This window comes from Balaenoptera ricei, chromosome 11 (genome assembly GCF_028023285.1).
Source record: "Balaenoptera ricei isolate mBalRic1 chromosome 11, mBalRic1.hap2, whole genome shotgun sequence".
NCBI lineage: Eukaryota > Metazoa > Chordata > Mammalia > Artiodactyla > Balaenopteridae > Balaenoptera > Balaenoptera ricei.
In genome coordinates this window covers 31850900-31867364 of record NC_082649.1, presented here as the reverse complement: position 1 = coordinate 31867364, position 16465 = coordinate 31850900, and the positions used below count along the sequence as shown (strand labels likewise).

Below are 16465 nucleotides of genomic sequence, written 5' to 3'. Positions count from 1 at the left end.
GGGGTGAGGGGCAAAGCAGACTGTGGAGGGCAGTGCACCTCAGTCCTTTAAACTGCAGCCTCAGCCTCCTCACCTGGGTTCTGAGAGGGCACTTCCTTCAGAGAGGGTGGGAGACCACCCAGGCAGCATTCCTTCAAGCTGACCAAGGTGAATTACTAAGTGGGGAGAGCAGGAGATAGGCCTGGGTGACAAGGGGGAACTCAGGAAGCTAGTGGGAGTCAAAGAGGAGAGGGTCGTGAAAAGACCCCCCAAAGGTCGGGGTGTCTGTGGGGGACGGCCCTTGCCTCCCCTGAACTTGTGGGGAGGAGTGGAGAGTGGTCTTCTGCAAGCAGAGCCTCTGCAGGGCTGAGGACCTTGTCACGAGCCCCAGCTGGAGAAAGACTCATTTCCAGCGGCAGGGTCAGAGGCAGGAATTCTCTAACTCTTGCCCGACCCCTCTGTCCTCCCCTAGCCCATTAGCTGAAGCCCTGCTGTGTGTCCCAGGGTCTTCAAAGGGGCAAACTGCCACCACCCCAGGGCGCTGGCCCTGTGTCCTGTTCCCCCACTACTCCTACCCTGATGTGCTTCCATGTGCATGTCTGTGTACAAACCCCCTGCCCTCCCAAATCCCCTGGCTAATGTTTTCCCAGCTGACATAGTGCCCAGGGATTGAGCTCACATTTCCAGCTGGAGAGGAAAACCCTCAGGCCTCTGACATGTCTCACCCCTGATGCTTCTCATGTCACCTGAGCCATCAGAGCTGCTCCTTTCCCTCCTCCAGCCTCTCCCCTCTTCCTCCAGCCTAGCCAGGCCTGCACCCCCCAAGGGCATGGCCTCCACCTATGCAACATCTCCTCTGGCTCCCCTAACCTCGTTTCCTGGGGGACTGGGGGGCACAGATCGTGGGGACACCACGGCCTGTGGCCCATCAGGGTTGAGCCTAACTTTCAGGTGGAGATGGCTGAGTGGGAAGAGAGAGGAGGCCGGAGAAGAGGAGGCTTGGGGAGGAGGGAACAGCTGCCCACTAGGTTTCCCTGGGCAGCAGTGCCACCTACCCGCCAGCACTATGCTCTCCAGGGGCCTGGGGGTTGGAGCACCCCTTTCCTCTGAACGGACATCTTCAAGGTACAGGTGGTGAGCTGTGGCCTCAGGACCCAGTTCTTGGCCAGCTGGCACCCGGATGTCACGCCCTTGTGTGGGGCACCCTGGCCACCTCATGGCTCCAAGGAGGGAGGAACTCAGCTCCTCCTGCCTCAGGCCCATTCCTGAGACAGAACCTGAGCTGGGAAGAGGGGGAAAGGGGAGGGGCTGTTATTATTTTTGCCTGTATTGACCATTTCTGCCTAGGTCTTCTCACACAGACAGCCTCACGCCTCCCACATATGCACAGACTTAGAGAGAAACCAATTCTTTGGTCTGTTTTCTTGGTAGGTTTATTGACTGCCAGGGAAAACAAAACCAGAAAATTAAGTAATCTCTAAAATTAAACTTTACACTGAATGTTCTTGTTTCTCTAATTAGACCCTCTGCTAGCAGCTGTGGCTATGTACACTCACACACTCACACACACACTCACACCTACACGTTTGCACTCAGAACTGTCAGAGGGTGTCAGGCACAGACAGACTCAAGGTTGCCCAGACAGGCGCACACCTGCAGTCACTCCCAAGCCCCCTTTGGTGCTCTGCTTGTTGGAAGGAGTCCCTGGAAAGCGCCCCAAGGCTGTGGGTGCAGCCCATGACACACCCTTTGGAAACACAGGGCTGGGGTTTCAGCCCGAGGAGGATGGGAGATGGGGCTCAGCCTGAATCCATCGTCAGGCCCTCTTGTGGCCCTGTGGGTAGATGTGATTCCCGTGGGTGTGGCCCCAAGGCGGGCGGCCACAGTGACAGGGACTTATGGAGAATGCCTGGAAGGTTTCATGTGTCCTGGGGACAAGGGCTTGTGGGGTGGGCTGGGCCTGGCTGGGGAGAAGACAGGTCTCTGTCAACTGGGTGCATCACACTGTGGCCTTTCTGTCGTGGATTTCCAAGCGCAAAGATTGTATACATCAAACTGGTGGATAATAAAGTTGCAGATGACTCACTGACTTCCCTTCCCAGTGTCGCACCTCTCTCACCATCTCCCCGTCCGTGAGCAGCAATCTGGGGAGGCCGATGGGTCTGAGCCCCTCCTGTCACCTCTGTTTCCCCCTTCCTAGGTTGGGGGGAATGGATTAGGGATGGCGTGGCTTGTAGAACTGGATGACTTAAGCGGAGTTAAGTAAGAGGGAGGTGGCATCCGCAGGGGTGATGGTGGAAGAGCCAGGCAAAGCTATGCTGTAGCCTGGGGGGGGGGGGGGCGGGGGGTGGAGAGAGAGTGAGTGTGTTTGAAGGTCAAGAGGTCAAGGATCTGTTTGGTAGAGAGAAAAATGGTGGGGCGGAGGGTGGTCAGGGAGATGTGTGACCCCCGTGGGAGAGTCTGGGCAGGCACAGTCCCTTAGAGTCTGCTTTGCCTTCCCTATTCTTGGGAGAAGTAGTCATTTCAGTAAGTCCGGTAATACCCTCTCCCTGGGTACCACGGCTAAGTCCCATTTCCTACCCCTATCCCAGGCCCCTTCCTCTCCTCACATCTTTATCTGCACAACCCTTGATCACTCATCCCAAAGATATTCTTGGTCTCCCTCCCCCCTCCCTCCAGACCAGTGTGACACTCTGCAGCAGGCATGGCAGGGGCATGAAATGAGGGGTGGGGCTAGGGCAGTGACCCAGCCCTGTCCCCATCTTATCCCGCAGGGTTCTCAGGGCCCTTGGCAGTGGCTGGTGACATGAAGTGGCTGGGACTCAGGGCCCGCTGGCGGGCTGCTTCGCGGTTGGCACAGAGGGCCTGGCCGATGAGATACTCGCTCTCCTGGGCGATATCTGACAGGCGCAAATCAAACTCCAGGAGGGTCTTGTTGTCTGACATGCCTTCTAGAAGCTGCTTCCCGCCATCCTGGGTCAGGAATACAAAGGAAAGCGTCACTTTCCGCCACTACCCAGGATCACACACACAGGTGGGTGTGTACACACATACACATATTTATATAGATGTGACTGAAACAACAGTTTCACAAAACAATTCTTAACCTATTTGTGTGGCACTGACATTTTCTATCCTATTCTATCCTGTTCCATCCTATTCTCTGATAAAAACGGTGCTCAAAGTTCACTAAATTGATTTTTCAACCCCAATGGTTTGAAAAACATGGCGCTATGTCAGTGATGGTGATTCCTCTCCTCTGGTTCAGCCATGAGCATGTGAGACAAATCTGGCTCGTGAGATATGAGGGGGAAGTTTGGAGGGAGTGACTTCTGGGAAGTTTCTCCTCATAAAAGAGAACAAAAGAGAGTAGTGGTCTCCCTTTTTCTGCCTCTGAGCGTGGCCCAATGGAAAATGCAGCCACCATCTTGGGCTCGTGAGAGTCGCACAAGAGAGGACGTGGCTGTGTGGCTGGGTGGGCAGAGCAGAGGATGGCGCTGAGCCAAGGACCTCACCAACCCCAGAACCCCCTTCCCCTGGGCTCCTGATTATGGGACACAATGAATATTCCTCTTGTTTAAGCCATTTCCTGGTTAAGCTTTCTGTTACTTGTAGCCAAGAGCACCCCCTCTGGAGACAGTGTCTATGTGAGCAAGACTGTCCTCTGGGGAGGTTTGGTAGGGTGCAGGGCCCTAACTGGAGTACATGGAGGGCTGTCCTTGCTAGTTCCTACAGCTCCAGCCCCTTCTGGGTTGGGTGGGCCAGGCCTAATGTGAAAAACGCCACAGTGGGAGGCAGAATGCTGCTGTTCTAAGGTTGTGATCCAACAGCGTGTTGCAAAGTCAATTCAGTGGGTCACAGAAGCATTTTTTTTTTAATGAAGCCGTGTACATTATAAAGGAAATCATCAGTATATATCACAAGCAGTACAAGTAACTTTCAATTATGTTATATTGATGTATACGTTCACTAGGTGTTCATGAAAATTGCATTTCTTACTCTGAGACTTGGTCAAGATTTGAAAGACATTGTCTACTGGAAAGGATCCAGGATTTCAACCTGACTGGATGCTCTCGGGCAACTCACTAACCTCTCTGAGGTTCAGTTTTCCATCTGTAAAGTGGGGTTAAGAATACACATTTTACTAGATAACTGCGAGGGTTAAAGAGTAACGAATGGATACTGGGTGCCTAGCATAGGCTCCCAGTATCCATACTATAGAACCCCGCGTAATAGTAACAGCTAGCAATTACTGAGGACCTAGCCAGTGCCTGCAGTGGATAACTGCTTTACAAGCATAACTCATTTAATCCTCTCAGTAACAACACTTAGAAGTAGATGCTATTATTATTCCCATTTTACAGAGGAGGAGATGGAGGCCCCAAAAGTTTAAGTAACTTAACCAAGTGCTAAATGGCAGAGCTAGGGTGAGAACCGGGTAAAGGCTGTGATCCTAACAATATCTCCTACGTACCCCAATTATCCCCTAAGTACCGCGCAGCAATTGGATTCCACTCCCGCCTCCCAAGGCCCCAGGGCCTCCCCTTGGCCCTGCCTGTCCCAGAAGCGGTGGCTCACCGGCCCGATGCGGTTGCAGGACAGGTTGATGCTAGTGAGCGTGGTGTTGATGGACAGGACCTGGGAGAGGAGCGTGGCCGTGGGCTCGGACAGCTCGTTGCCCCCGAGGTGCAGTGTGGTGAGGCACTTGTTGGTCTGCAGGGCGTGGGCGAGCGCCTGGCCGCCCTCATCCTCGATGCAGTTGAGGCGCAGGTTGAGGGAGACGAGGTCGCTGTTGTGCGCCAGGGCGTGAGCCAGCGACTGGGCGCCGGGCGCGCGCACCTGGTTGTTGGCGAGGTTGAGCACGCGCAGGCGGCTGTGGCCCAGCAGCTTGGCGGCAGCGCGCGCGCCCCGGTCTCCAATGAGGTTGTGTGACAGGTCCAGCTCCTCTAGGGCCGCGTGGTCCAGGAGGCTGCAGATTAGGATGCGGGCCTTGTCGTCATCCACCTTGCTTCGGGTCAGCCTGAAGATCTGTGGGCAGGTAGAGGGGCCACAGCACCCGGCAACCAGGAATAATCTGCCTGCCTACCTACCTCCTGCAGGTAGAGGAGGGAGCCCCAGGGAGGAGGAGTTCTGCTCTTTGAGGAACTTGGCTGGGAAGGGGGAGAAAGGTAGAGCGGTAATGGATGAGGGGTTTGGCCACCTGGCTGGTTCTTGGGCAGGGCAGGCCTACCCAGCATGACACAGTGGTGCAGAATTGGTGGCAGCTAGTAGGGGGAAAAGACTACCACTTATTGAGAAATGACTATGTGCTGGGCATGCTGCTAGAACATTCCATAGCCATATCTCTAACCCTCAGCATCCCAGTGAAATGGAACAAGTTCTCTCCATTTTACAGTAGAAAATGGAGGCTTTGAGCGGATACATCATTTGCCCAAAGTCACACAATGATTAAGCTGCGGAGGCAGGTTTTGAATCCAGGTCTGTTGGATGCGGCAGCCCCTCACTGCGCCCTCCTCAGCCAGCTAAGCTCCACCGTGGCAAGGAGAGGAACTCTTTGAAGGAGAGTGCCAGGGTAAGAACCAGGGAGAAAGTGGGAAACGTTGAGAAACAGTAAATGGATGGGATGAAGAAAAAGGATAAAAGAAAGGGGGTGGGACTAGCATTATGAATATCGGAGGTGGGACCCCTGTCCCTTTCCTTCTCACTGGCTTGGCCCGCTGCTCCCTCTGCCTTGAGACCTCTGAGTGGCTGGCCTCCCCATCCTTCAGTCCTCTCCTCTCTCTACATCCCTCTTAGCCAGCTCAGAATCTTTTGTCCCTCTTTTTTATTGCCTGTATCTGGCAAAGCTCCAACTGTGGATCAACCCCACTCTTTATTTTCTGTATGTCTGGGCCCAAGCAACTGACATGATGGAAAATGTCACATCACGGGACTGGCTGGTATCACTGGAACCACCAATAGGCCCTCAGTGCTGAGTGCCAACTCAACTCTGCTTCTCTGGACAATATACTCTCTCATAATCTACAACAACAACGATTTCAACCTTCTCCAGCCCCTCACCCTACAGCCTGAGGTGGGTCTCCTCAGCCATTGAGTAGGAACCCTTCCTTTTCCTAATCTGAAACATAAATCCACTGCAACCCACCACATCCACTCTCCCCTCTGCCTGGAGCCAACCGCCCTACCTCATCCCTAGACCCCATTCTTCCTGTCTTCTCAGGAACCTTCCTTGGTCAGTGAACCTGTGCCTCTCTCCTGTACTCAGCTCCTTTCTTGCAACTGGGTGGAGCTTTACATTGGTTTCATTTTTTACTTTTGTTTTTTTTATTTTTAATTTTTCATTATTTTATTGAAGTATAGTTGATTTACAGTGTTGTGTTAGTTTCTGGTGTACAGCAAAGTAATTCTTTTTCATATTCTTTTCCATTATGGTTTGTTACAGGATATTGAATACAGTTCCCTGAGCTATACAGTAGGACCTTATTTATCTTATATATAATAGTGTGTATCTGTTAATCCCAAACTCCTAATTTATCCCTCCCCCACCCCTTCTCCTTTGGTAACCATAAGTTTGTCTTCAATGTCTGTGAGTCTATTTCTGTCTTGTAAATATCTTGTATCATATTTTAGATTCCACATATAAGTGATATCATATGGTATTTGTCTTTGTTTGACTTACTTCACTTAGCATGATAATCTCTAGGTCCATCCATGTAGCTGCAAATGGCATTATTTTATTCTTTTTTATGGCTAAGTAGTATTCCATTGTTTATATATACCACATCTTCTTTATTCATTCATTTAGGTTGCTTCCATGTCTTGGCTATTGTAGATAATGCAACTGTGAACACTGGGGTGCATATATCTTTTTGAATTAGAGTTTTCTCTGGATATATGCCCAAGAATGGGATTGCTGAATCATATGGTAACTGTATTTTTAGTTTTTAAAGGAACCTCCATACTGTTCTCCACCGTGGCTGTACCAATTTACATTCCCACCAGCAATGAATGTAGGAGGGTTCCCTTTTCTTCATACCCTCTCCAGCATTTATTATTTGTAGACTTTTAAATGATGGCCATGCTGACTGGTGTGAGGTGACACCTCACTGTAGTTTTGATTTCATTTCTCTAATAATTAGCAAAGTTGAGCATATTTTCATTTGTCTGTTGGCCATCTGTATGTCTTCTTTGGAGAAATGTCTTTTTAGGTCTTCTGCCCATTTTTTGATTGGGTTGTTTTTTGGTTATTAAGTTGTATGAGCTGTTTGTATATTTTGGAAATCAAGCCCTTGTTGGCTGCGTCATTTGCAAATATTTTCTCCCAGTCTGTAGGTTGTCTTTTCATTTTGTTTATGGTTTCCTTTGCTGTTCAAAAGCTTATACGTTTGATTAGGTTCCATTTGTTTATTTTTGTTTTTATACATTAGTTTTAAACACGTGCAAATTTCTTCTTAAGAAAACCTAACCCCCTCATCTGTTACTGCTCTACCTTTCTCCCCCATTCACAGCCAAGTTCTTGAAAAAGCTGATCATGGTCATTCCATTTCCTCACTTCCCACTCTCTCCATAAACCACTCCAATCTGGCCCCTGCTCCTGGCACTCCATTGACACAGCTTCTGCCCAGTGACCTCCAAGTTTGCTAAATCTGGTCCTCAGCTCCATCCCACTTCCCTTCTGCTCACCCCTCTTCTTGAAAAGCATCCCTCCCTCGGCTCTGTGACACAGTGCTGTGTCCTTCTTCTCTCCCACCTCTGATTTCTTGGCAGGCTCTCCCTCTTCCAACCAGAATATTTGGGACATACTTAAACTAAAAAAATATTCGTTGTGTATCTGAAATTCAAATTTAACTGGATGTCCTATATTTTTATTTGGTAAATCTGGCAACTCTGTTCGAGTTGCAATTTTACATTTATATGATTGCTGATTACTGCCTTTTATCCCCACCAGACTGTTAGCTGGAGGGCACAAATGGTATAATTGTGCTCATGATTGAATCTTCAGCACCTAGGACAGGGCCTGGAGTGCAGATGTGTGTTGGATGACTAAATGGCTGGTGAATGGGCAGGGCAGTGCCTTGTGCATCTCTGCATCCCCAGAACCCAGCTTGGTGCAGAGTGCATAAAAGGACACTTGGTCAGGGACTTCCCTGGTGGCTCAGTGGTTAAGAATCCGCCTGCCAATGCAGGGGACACGGGTTTGAGCCCTGGTCTGGGAAGATCCCACATGCCACGGAACAACTAAGCCCGTGCGCCACAACTACTGAGCCTGTGCACTAGGGCCCGCGTGTCGCAATTACTGAGCCGGAGTGCTGCAACTACTGAAGCCCGCATGCCTAGAGCCTGTGCTCCGCAACAAAAAAAGCCACCGCAATGAGAAGCCCACGCACTGCAACGAAGAGTAGCCCCCGCTCACTGCAACTAGAGAAAGCCCGCGCCCAGCGACGAAGACCCCACGCAGCCAAAAAGAAAAAAGAAGAAGAAAAAGGACATTTGGTCAATGAGCAAGGAGGAAATAGGAGAAGAAGGTGGGGATACAAGAGGAAGGGAAGGGAAGAGGGAATCAGAGAGATGCTGAGAATGGCAGGTGGTACCTTGAGGGTGTGGCATGCCTTGACTGCGGCCGCCAGGGAGTGGCAGTCGCGGTAGGTGAAGAGGAAGAGGTTCCACTCGAAGTTCATGCCACAGTCCTTGACACCGTACACCAGGTCCAGCTCCTCCAGGTGGCTCAGGCCAGCCACCAGGTCGCCCAGTTGGTAGTGGTCCGTGGCCGGCTCCTCCATCTCTCCTTCGCTGCCGGAGTCGGACTGATCCCCGCCCCGAAGTGGGGGCGGGAGCTGCACGGGCGGAAGGAACTGATCCACCCGGATCGTGTGCACGTAGTTCCTGCAGAGCGGCAGCAGGTTGAGGATCACCTCGGGGTCCGTGGTGCTTGGGATAAAGTGCTTCAGCAGGTTCTCCAGGTGCAGCTCGAAGAACATGCGCTTCCAGCTGCCGCCGTGCTCGTCCACGTGGCACACGGGCCAGCGTTGCATGCAGCAGCGGCGCCAGTAGTTCTCATCCTCTATCAGGTTGGCGGTCACAGCCAGCGGCAGGTCGGGGGACAGGTGGTTCAGGACCTTCTTCTGATGCTCTGGGGGCAGCTGCTTCAGGATAGGGTTGTCTTTGGGAACAGAAATAGGAAAGTAGGAGTCACAGTGTTGGGGACGCTGCACATGATACCCTGAGCTGAGCCTGTCTGGGGGCACCCAGGAAAGGGAAGACCCTCCCCTGCCTTTAGGGAAGCCCAGTTTGAGAGAGGAGGCAGACTTCATTCTCAGAGAGGCTCAATCTGAGGAGGGAGACATCACCCCTGACTCTGGGTTGTTCCTGGTTGAAGGTAGATGTCTTAGCATCTGGTCTCAGGGAGCTCCCAGTCTGAGGCAGAATCTCAGGTCCAGCCCTCAGTTATTCCTTAATCTAGTAGAGGCGACAATCCCTGACTTCAGAGGCTTCCAGTTTGATTTGATTCATCCATTTCAAAACAAAATGTTTTTCTGAGCACCTATTATGCACCACACACTGTTCTAAGTGCTGAGGATACAAGAGTGAACAAAACAGAGGAAGCTGCTCTGTCTTATGAGCAGAGGCAGACTATAAACAAGTCAAATGAATATATTGTAGGTCTGGTGGTGACAAGTGCTGTAGACAAAATGATGGCCCTGTCCTCAGAGAGCTCCCCATCTGGTAAGAGAGGTTGGCAACTCATCTTTGAAAAGGATGAACATTTACAGAGACTAAAGTACAGAACAAACCAAGAACATATACACGCCATGGAAGACTCTGAGAGAGTGGAGGACGGTCAATCAGGGAGGGCTTTCTGGAGGAGGAGGTAGATCTGGCTTGGGCTGGGCTTTGTTGGAGAGAGTGGGAAAGGTGAGGAACAGGCATAGGCATGGAGGGCACAGTGTGTGTGGGAGCCTGGTGGGACCTGGAAGTGGGGATGGCCAGAGAAACTGTCCTGGCCTCTGGGGCAGGGGGAGGGAAGTGCTGAGTGGGCATGAGGATGCTGTGTGGGAGGGCAGGGGCTGCCCCAGGACCCAGCTCTGAGGCCTCACCTCCAGGCAGTCCCCGCCCACTGGGCCCCACTCCTGGCCTTCTCTCCCGACCGAGGCAGGGACAGACTCACTCTGGAAGTTCTTGACAATGTGCTGAATGCAGAGTTCTGTGAGGAGGGGCACAATGGCCACTGACCACTCAGCATCCTCAGCGATGATCCTGCGCATCCGACGTACCCCAGCCCCAGAACTCGGGCCCTTGGACTTCACTGGGGGTGGGATGACAGAGGGCTTTGAGGGCTGTGGGCCTGTGCTCGAAGCTTGGCCGGCAGTGGAGGACTGGTCCTGGGTGGAGATGGAGGACTGGTCCTGGGTGGAGATTGAGGACCAGCTGCGGACCGATAGTGAGGGTGTTATCTGGGTTTCCTCCATGCTGGGGGCTGACAACACAGGGACAAGTGGCCTCTTGGATGGCCTCGTGACAGGGAGTTTCTCAGACAGGCGGGTCCTGGATGCCGGTGGGAACCTGGAGCAAGAGGAAGGGATGGAGTTGTTACTTTGGAGGGTCTCGGTGGGCTTTTACCAAGAGACGTAGTAGGGGTGGTTCTTAAGGGTCAATCTCTGGATTAGAGCAAATCCAGGTGCAAATCTCACTAGCTGGGCAGCCTTGGGCCAGTTACTGAAACTTTCTGAGCTTCAGACGCTTCCTCTGTGAAATGAGGATAACCATTACCAATAAGATGATTGGGAGGAGTGAATAAAAATAATGCATCCAAGGAGGCATAGCATACTGTGACACACAAAACTGTGGCAAGCAACAGCCCCACATCTTAGACAGTAATAGCTACACAGCAATTACAAGCAATTGCTGTATGCTGGACCCTTTTTTTAGTTTTTTATGCATATCAGCTCATTTGATTCTCACAAAAGCCTTTTTGAAATAGGCACTGATAGACTCATTTTTCTGATGTGAAACTGAAGCACAGAGAGGTTAACTGACTTGCCCAATGTCACAAAGCTTATAAATAACACAGGTGGATTTAAACTCAGTCTATCAAGTTCGGCCAAAAGACTGAGGTACGATAAAGAACCATTTAGTTCAAAACAGCTCCCTGCTGTTTTACAGAACAGCAACTGCCTGACCAGGAGGATGGGGTCGAGAACAGCACTGGCCAATAGAAACATAGAAATAGAAATATAATGAATGCCAAAATGCAAGCCGCATATACTATTTAAAAAATTCTCGTACAGACATTAAAAAAGGAAAGAGAAAACAAGTGAAATTAGTTTTATGTTTAACCCAATATGAACAAAATACTATCATTTAAATATGTAATCAATATAAAAATTATTAATGAGATATTATATATATATTTATATCAAGCTTTCAAAATCTGATGGCTAGTGGCTACTGTTCTGGGTGGTACAGGAGAGAGGGGAAGGAGAAGGGGAACTGCACTCATGCCCTACCCAGGGTGCCAGCACCTTTTCCTCTTCCCTCTGAGGGCTCCAGCTCGGCCCCCTCCCTTCAATCTCCCCATCCCAGTCTTCCTAGTTCTCCCAGCCCCTGGGCATTCCAGACGGCAGCGGGAAGGAGTGGGAGGCGACAAGGCAGCTAAATCTGGGGCTGAAGTCAGAAGACAGAGAATGTGTCCGGGGCTGCCCCCGCCCCTCCATTTGTCCATTCCTGCACCCTTGCTGCAGGTGTCCCTGCCCCGAGACTGCAGGCGGAACAGGGGCTGCTCGGCCCGGCACACAGCTCGTGCTCTGGGTTTGCTCCCTGACTCGATGCACTGTGTAGTGGCCGGTGGGAAGGAACAATCTGAACCAGCAAAGGTGTCCTTGGCAGATGGAGGGGACCAGATGGTGCTCCCTGGTCCTCCAGGCATCTCAAGGAGGAAGAGCCTGGCTCTGTGTGTGTGTGTGTGTGTGTGTGTGTGTGAGAGAGGAGGGAGAGAGAGAGAGGCAGGAGGGGGCAGTGTAAGGAAGATATCTATGTATTTTTGTGGCACACTTATGCAAATCAAATGCAAATTGACAAACAGATTGGGTCCAGAATTGTGGAATAAGCAGCTGGTGCTTTTTGACTAATGGTCCTTCAGAGGGTGTGGCTGGGAGGGGGTGCTGCTTGGAGGCACCAGATGACTTTGCATTTCTGGCTTTGCCAGTGACTTGCTGTGTGACCTCGGCCAAGTTACTTAGTTTATCTGAGCTCCAGTTTCCTTATCTGTAAAAGGGGATAGTAATATCTTCCTATGCAGGCTGTGGTGGAGATTCCCCCGAGGTATTTGAATCATACTGATAATATTTGACAAGAGTACTGGAGGGGGTGCGTGGAGGATAAAGGCATTCTGAGGGACAGGGGTCTTGGGCTGGGGAGGGAAAGCCCTGGAGACCTGCTTCTTGAGTGCCGACCTCAGATGGTGCCTTTGAGTGAGGCCCTTCCCTGTCTCCAGGGGACACGTGAAGGGCAAGGTGGTGGTGGTGTTCGGGTCTGGATAGAAGGACAAGGGGCCTGGCAGTCTGGGCAAGAGGAGGAGGAAAGGGACAACAGGCCAGCCCTGCTCCTGCCAGCTCCGCACCTGGACGCCTGGGGCTCCCTCCACAGTTCTGGCCTAAGACATGCCGGTATTCCCCTTGGTCCCAGATGCATCCCAGGACACCCTGCGGGCCATGCCCAAGGGAGCAGAACCCAGCTTGGCCGGGGGAGCTGGCTCTCCAGGCATTTCTCACAGCACTGCCGGGCCTCACCATCCTGGTTGGTGGTCCCTTCTTCCTCTCGGGAAGCCACATGTTGGGAGACCCCACCTGGGGCCTGGTGGGGTGCTCTCTGGAACGGGGTGGCTCTGCTCTCACTGCCTATTGCCTTAGGCATTAGGACCTGGCAGCCCTTCCTAGGGTCTGGTCCTAACCGCTCTGGCTGCTGTTTGGAGCCTGCAGCCTTCTCCGGACAGGATGCTGCAGGACACCCCCCAGGGCTGGTCCAGGGCCCTGAGCCACCTCCTCAGAAAGAAGGGGCAGGGCGGCCCTCCATGTGCTCAGCATGCTTCACTGGTAGAAAAAAAGAGCCCCTATTGTCCTGCAACGTTTACAGAGACCTCCATACATGATGTCTGATGTCATTTGTTAAGGCAAATATTGACAACATTAACCTCATAATAAGGTCAGAGTTGATAGTTTTCACTCATCACTTCCTGATTTTTTTTTAAAAGTCGGCATTACAAAAATATTTTTGGCAAGCAAATTGTTTACCAGACAGAGGATTCTTCTAAGAAGGATTTTAGTTCCAAAAGTTGCTTTAAAAAAAATACTTAGGGGCTTCCCTGGTGGCGCAGTGGTTGGGAGTCTGCCTGCTAGTGCGGGGGACGCGGGTTCGAGCCCTGGTCTGGGAGGATCCCGCATGCCGCGGGGTGGCTGGGCCCGTGAGCCACAGTTGCTGAGCCTGCGCGTTTGGAGCCTGTGCTCCGCAACAAGAGAGGCCCTGATAATGAGAGGCCCGCGCACCGCGATGAGGAGTGGCCCCCACTTGCCACAACTAGAGAAAGCCCTCGCACAGAAACGAAGACCCAGCACAGCCATAAATAAATAAATAAAAATTGTATAACTTTAAAAAAAAAACAAAAAACTTAAAAGAACCAATCAAATATAAAACAAAATATGTTTCAAAGGATAATGAGCAAGATGAACTCCTTGCCTCTCAGTTACTAATGTTACAAAGATGATATCAAGTCGCATGCCCGACTCTTCTCAACCACTATGCGGCTGCCACTCTCAACTCTCCTCGGGGCCTCGGGCTCATTCTCCAGAAGCCTCCGTCGAAGGCTCCTCTGACTCTGCCCACCCCTCAGGGTTTAGCTGCGGCTGCCCGGCCTCACTTCTTCCTCTTGCTGGGCTGCAGCTCTCCCGTCTCCTCTGAGCTCCAGACTCAGGGCCACCGGCCTGCCTCCCGGCTCCCGCGGATTCAATCTGCCTCCCAAGAGAACTCAGTGCCTCCTGCGAGCTGCCGCTCCTCGGGGCTCCCTATCTCGGCCAGGGGTACCGGGAGGCCTCCAGGTGCCTGAAGCCCGAAGCTGGGAACCACCTCTCTCCTTCAGGCCCCCCACCTGGTTACTGCTGTTTCCCCTCAGTTCTGCTTCTCCCGCCCCAGGGTCCCTCCGCTCCCTTCCTGCTGCAGCCTTAGCTCAGGGCCTCGTTGTCCACCTGGATTGTAGCTGCAGCTGCCCAGCACTGGGTGTGTCATCCAGCATCTAGCCTTCCCACAGCTGCCGTGGCAGGCCAGCTTCCTCAGCTCCGTGTAGAAGGCCCTCCGTGACCGGACGCTCTGTTTGAAATAAACTCCTCTCTGCATCTGGAACACCGCAGACTAGTCTATGCCACCCAGCCTTTGCTCAAGCTGCTCCTTCTTCCTGGAATGCCTTTCCCACGGTCTTGGCCTGGGAAACGGACCCTCACTGGTCTTGTGAGCCTGAGCTCAAGCACCATTTTCCCTCTGGAGGCTTTTAGCTTCTCTTGCGCCCCACCTTCCCTTTGTCAGACCCCCACCCCCACCCCAGTACCTGTGTCACTTCGGTGGTGACTGACCTCCCTCTCCCCACACCCACACTAGACTGTGGGTTCCTCCAGGTGTGGGGACAATTTCTTACTTATTTTCATCTCTAACCCCTAACCCAGTGTCAGGTCTGCTGGGGAGGCAGCTGGTGTTTGGGGCTGCCCCACCTCCTTCTGATCATAGATTCTGGCCAATAGGAGTGCCCTGTAATGGTCAGAGTGATTGGTTCAGGGGTGCACCTGATGTAAGCTAATCAGAGTCCTTCTTGGGATTTGTCCAAGTGGAGGTAGACAAAAGGACATATGTCCTTGAAGGATACGGATCCGCTGCTGCTGGAAGCTGTTTCCCTTCACACGGAAAAGGCCTGTCTGAGACAGGAGGAAATGCTGCCTGGTGGAGACCAGTAGGAATGGGAGGTGGCACCTCTGGTCCCCAGGCCTCGTCCCCGAGGGCCCTCTGAGGGCTTCCTTCAGTTCTGAGACCTAACTCGACAGCCTTCTGACAAGTCCCTTTTGCTGAAGCTAAGAGTTGGGTTTCTGCCCCTTTGTGACCAAAGGGTCCTGACCATTTGGGTGGCTCACCATTTGGTGAATGAAATTACAGGAAAAATCCTAAATCGGTAGATGAACTAGTTCAATGGGTTGGCCAGGGGCCGCCAGGCTATTACTCACCTGGCCTGATGTCTAACTCCGGAGGCCTTTTTCTCTCCCGACCACCCGAGCCTCCGACCTCATCTCCCATCTCTCCAGCCACAGGACAGTATCAGCACTTAACAGTTACAAGTTTCTTTCAGAACGCTTCTCTCATTGGAGTCTTACAACCAACCACTCTACGCTGGAGTCAGGGCAGGCTTCTCACCCCCATTTTATGGATGAAGAAACTGAAGCCCAGACCAGGAAGTAATGGGCCCCCGGATATCTAGGAGGGCTGGGGTCAGGGTCAGGGGCTTGGCTGCCTCTATCCACAGTGCCCTGCTCTTCCAGTCACTTCGCCCCCCTCCACTAGGAAAGAAAAAGCCTGTTCTTGTTCCCCCAGGAAGCAGGCATCCCAGGAATCTGTCAGGGAGGGTCTCCCCAGGCTGGGTGTTGGCTGGAAATTCCCACTATGGGAATTTCAGGTCCCTAACATAAGGCTTTCATCCCTGTTATATTAAGATGCATTTCCTCCCTAATGAAATGAAATCTTAACCGTCCATACATGCGTGTGTATATATCCCTATGTTAACCTTGAACTGCTATTTACTTACTTATTTATTTATTTTATTTTTTGGCCGGGCCATGCCGCTTGCGTAATCTTAGTTCCCCGACCAGGGATTGAACCTGGGCCACGGCAGTGAAAGCGCTGAGTCCTAACCACTGGACCGTCAGGGTATTCACTGAACTCACCGTTTTAGGTCAAACAAAAGCATAGTAAATTATGAAATATATACTGATATTAATGTAGCAAACTTTAAAAAAATGTAGGTCATGCAATATATTATCCTATCTAACAGTTTAAGTCAGAAAGGGGATATAGATATATCTCCCCTCTTATCAGTCGTCCACACCTCAGTGTGAATGAGTTTCAGGTCCAAAAAGCAAAGTTGGGAAGGAGTCAAGGAGAATGCACCGCTGAGTGGGGGGGGGGGAGTGGGGAGGGCTCACAGGAGAATGAGAAGCCAGGAGAACTGAGGTAACTCCTCCTACTTCCCAGGGCAGCCTTAGTCTGGCCTGGGCATCACCAGTCTGCTGCTGAGGGTGGTTCTAGTGACACTATCTTCCCTAGAAGCCTGTGGATGGGTAGACACCCATTAACCAGCCTCCCACAGCACTCAAGGGCCCATAGAGGACAGCCCCAGAAGTGGCAGAGTGGGTACCTTCCCTTCTGGAGCCTTCTCTCCCTGGGGAGCCAGTGGGGCTGTCAG

General features: G+C 51.9%; 1 protein-coding gene across 1 annotated transcript; it reads right to left on the bottom strand.

Annotated features, from left to right (window-relative positions):
- Nucleotides 1–2742: 2742 nt before the first annotated feature.
- TCTE1 (t-complex-associated-testis-expressed 1) lies at nucleotides 2743–10445 on the bottom strand. Its single transcript, XM_059940560.1, has 4 exons — nucleotides 10145–10445; nucleotides 8571–9139; nucleotides 4558–5007; nucleotides 2743–2952 (listed from the first exon to the last, which is right to left on the bottom strand). The coding sequence occupies exons 1-4, from the start codon at nucleotides 10443–10445 to the stop codon at nucleotides 2743–2745; spliced, it is 1530 nt and encodes a 509-aa protein (XP_059796543.1).
- Nucleotides 10446–16465: the final 6020 nt, after the last annotated feature.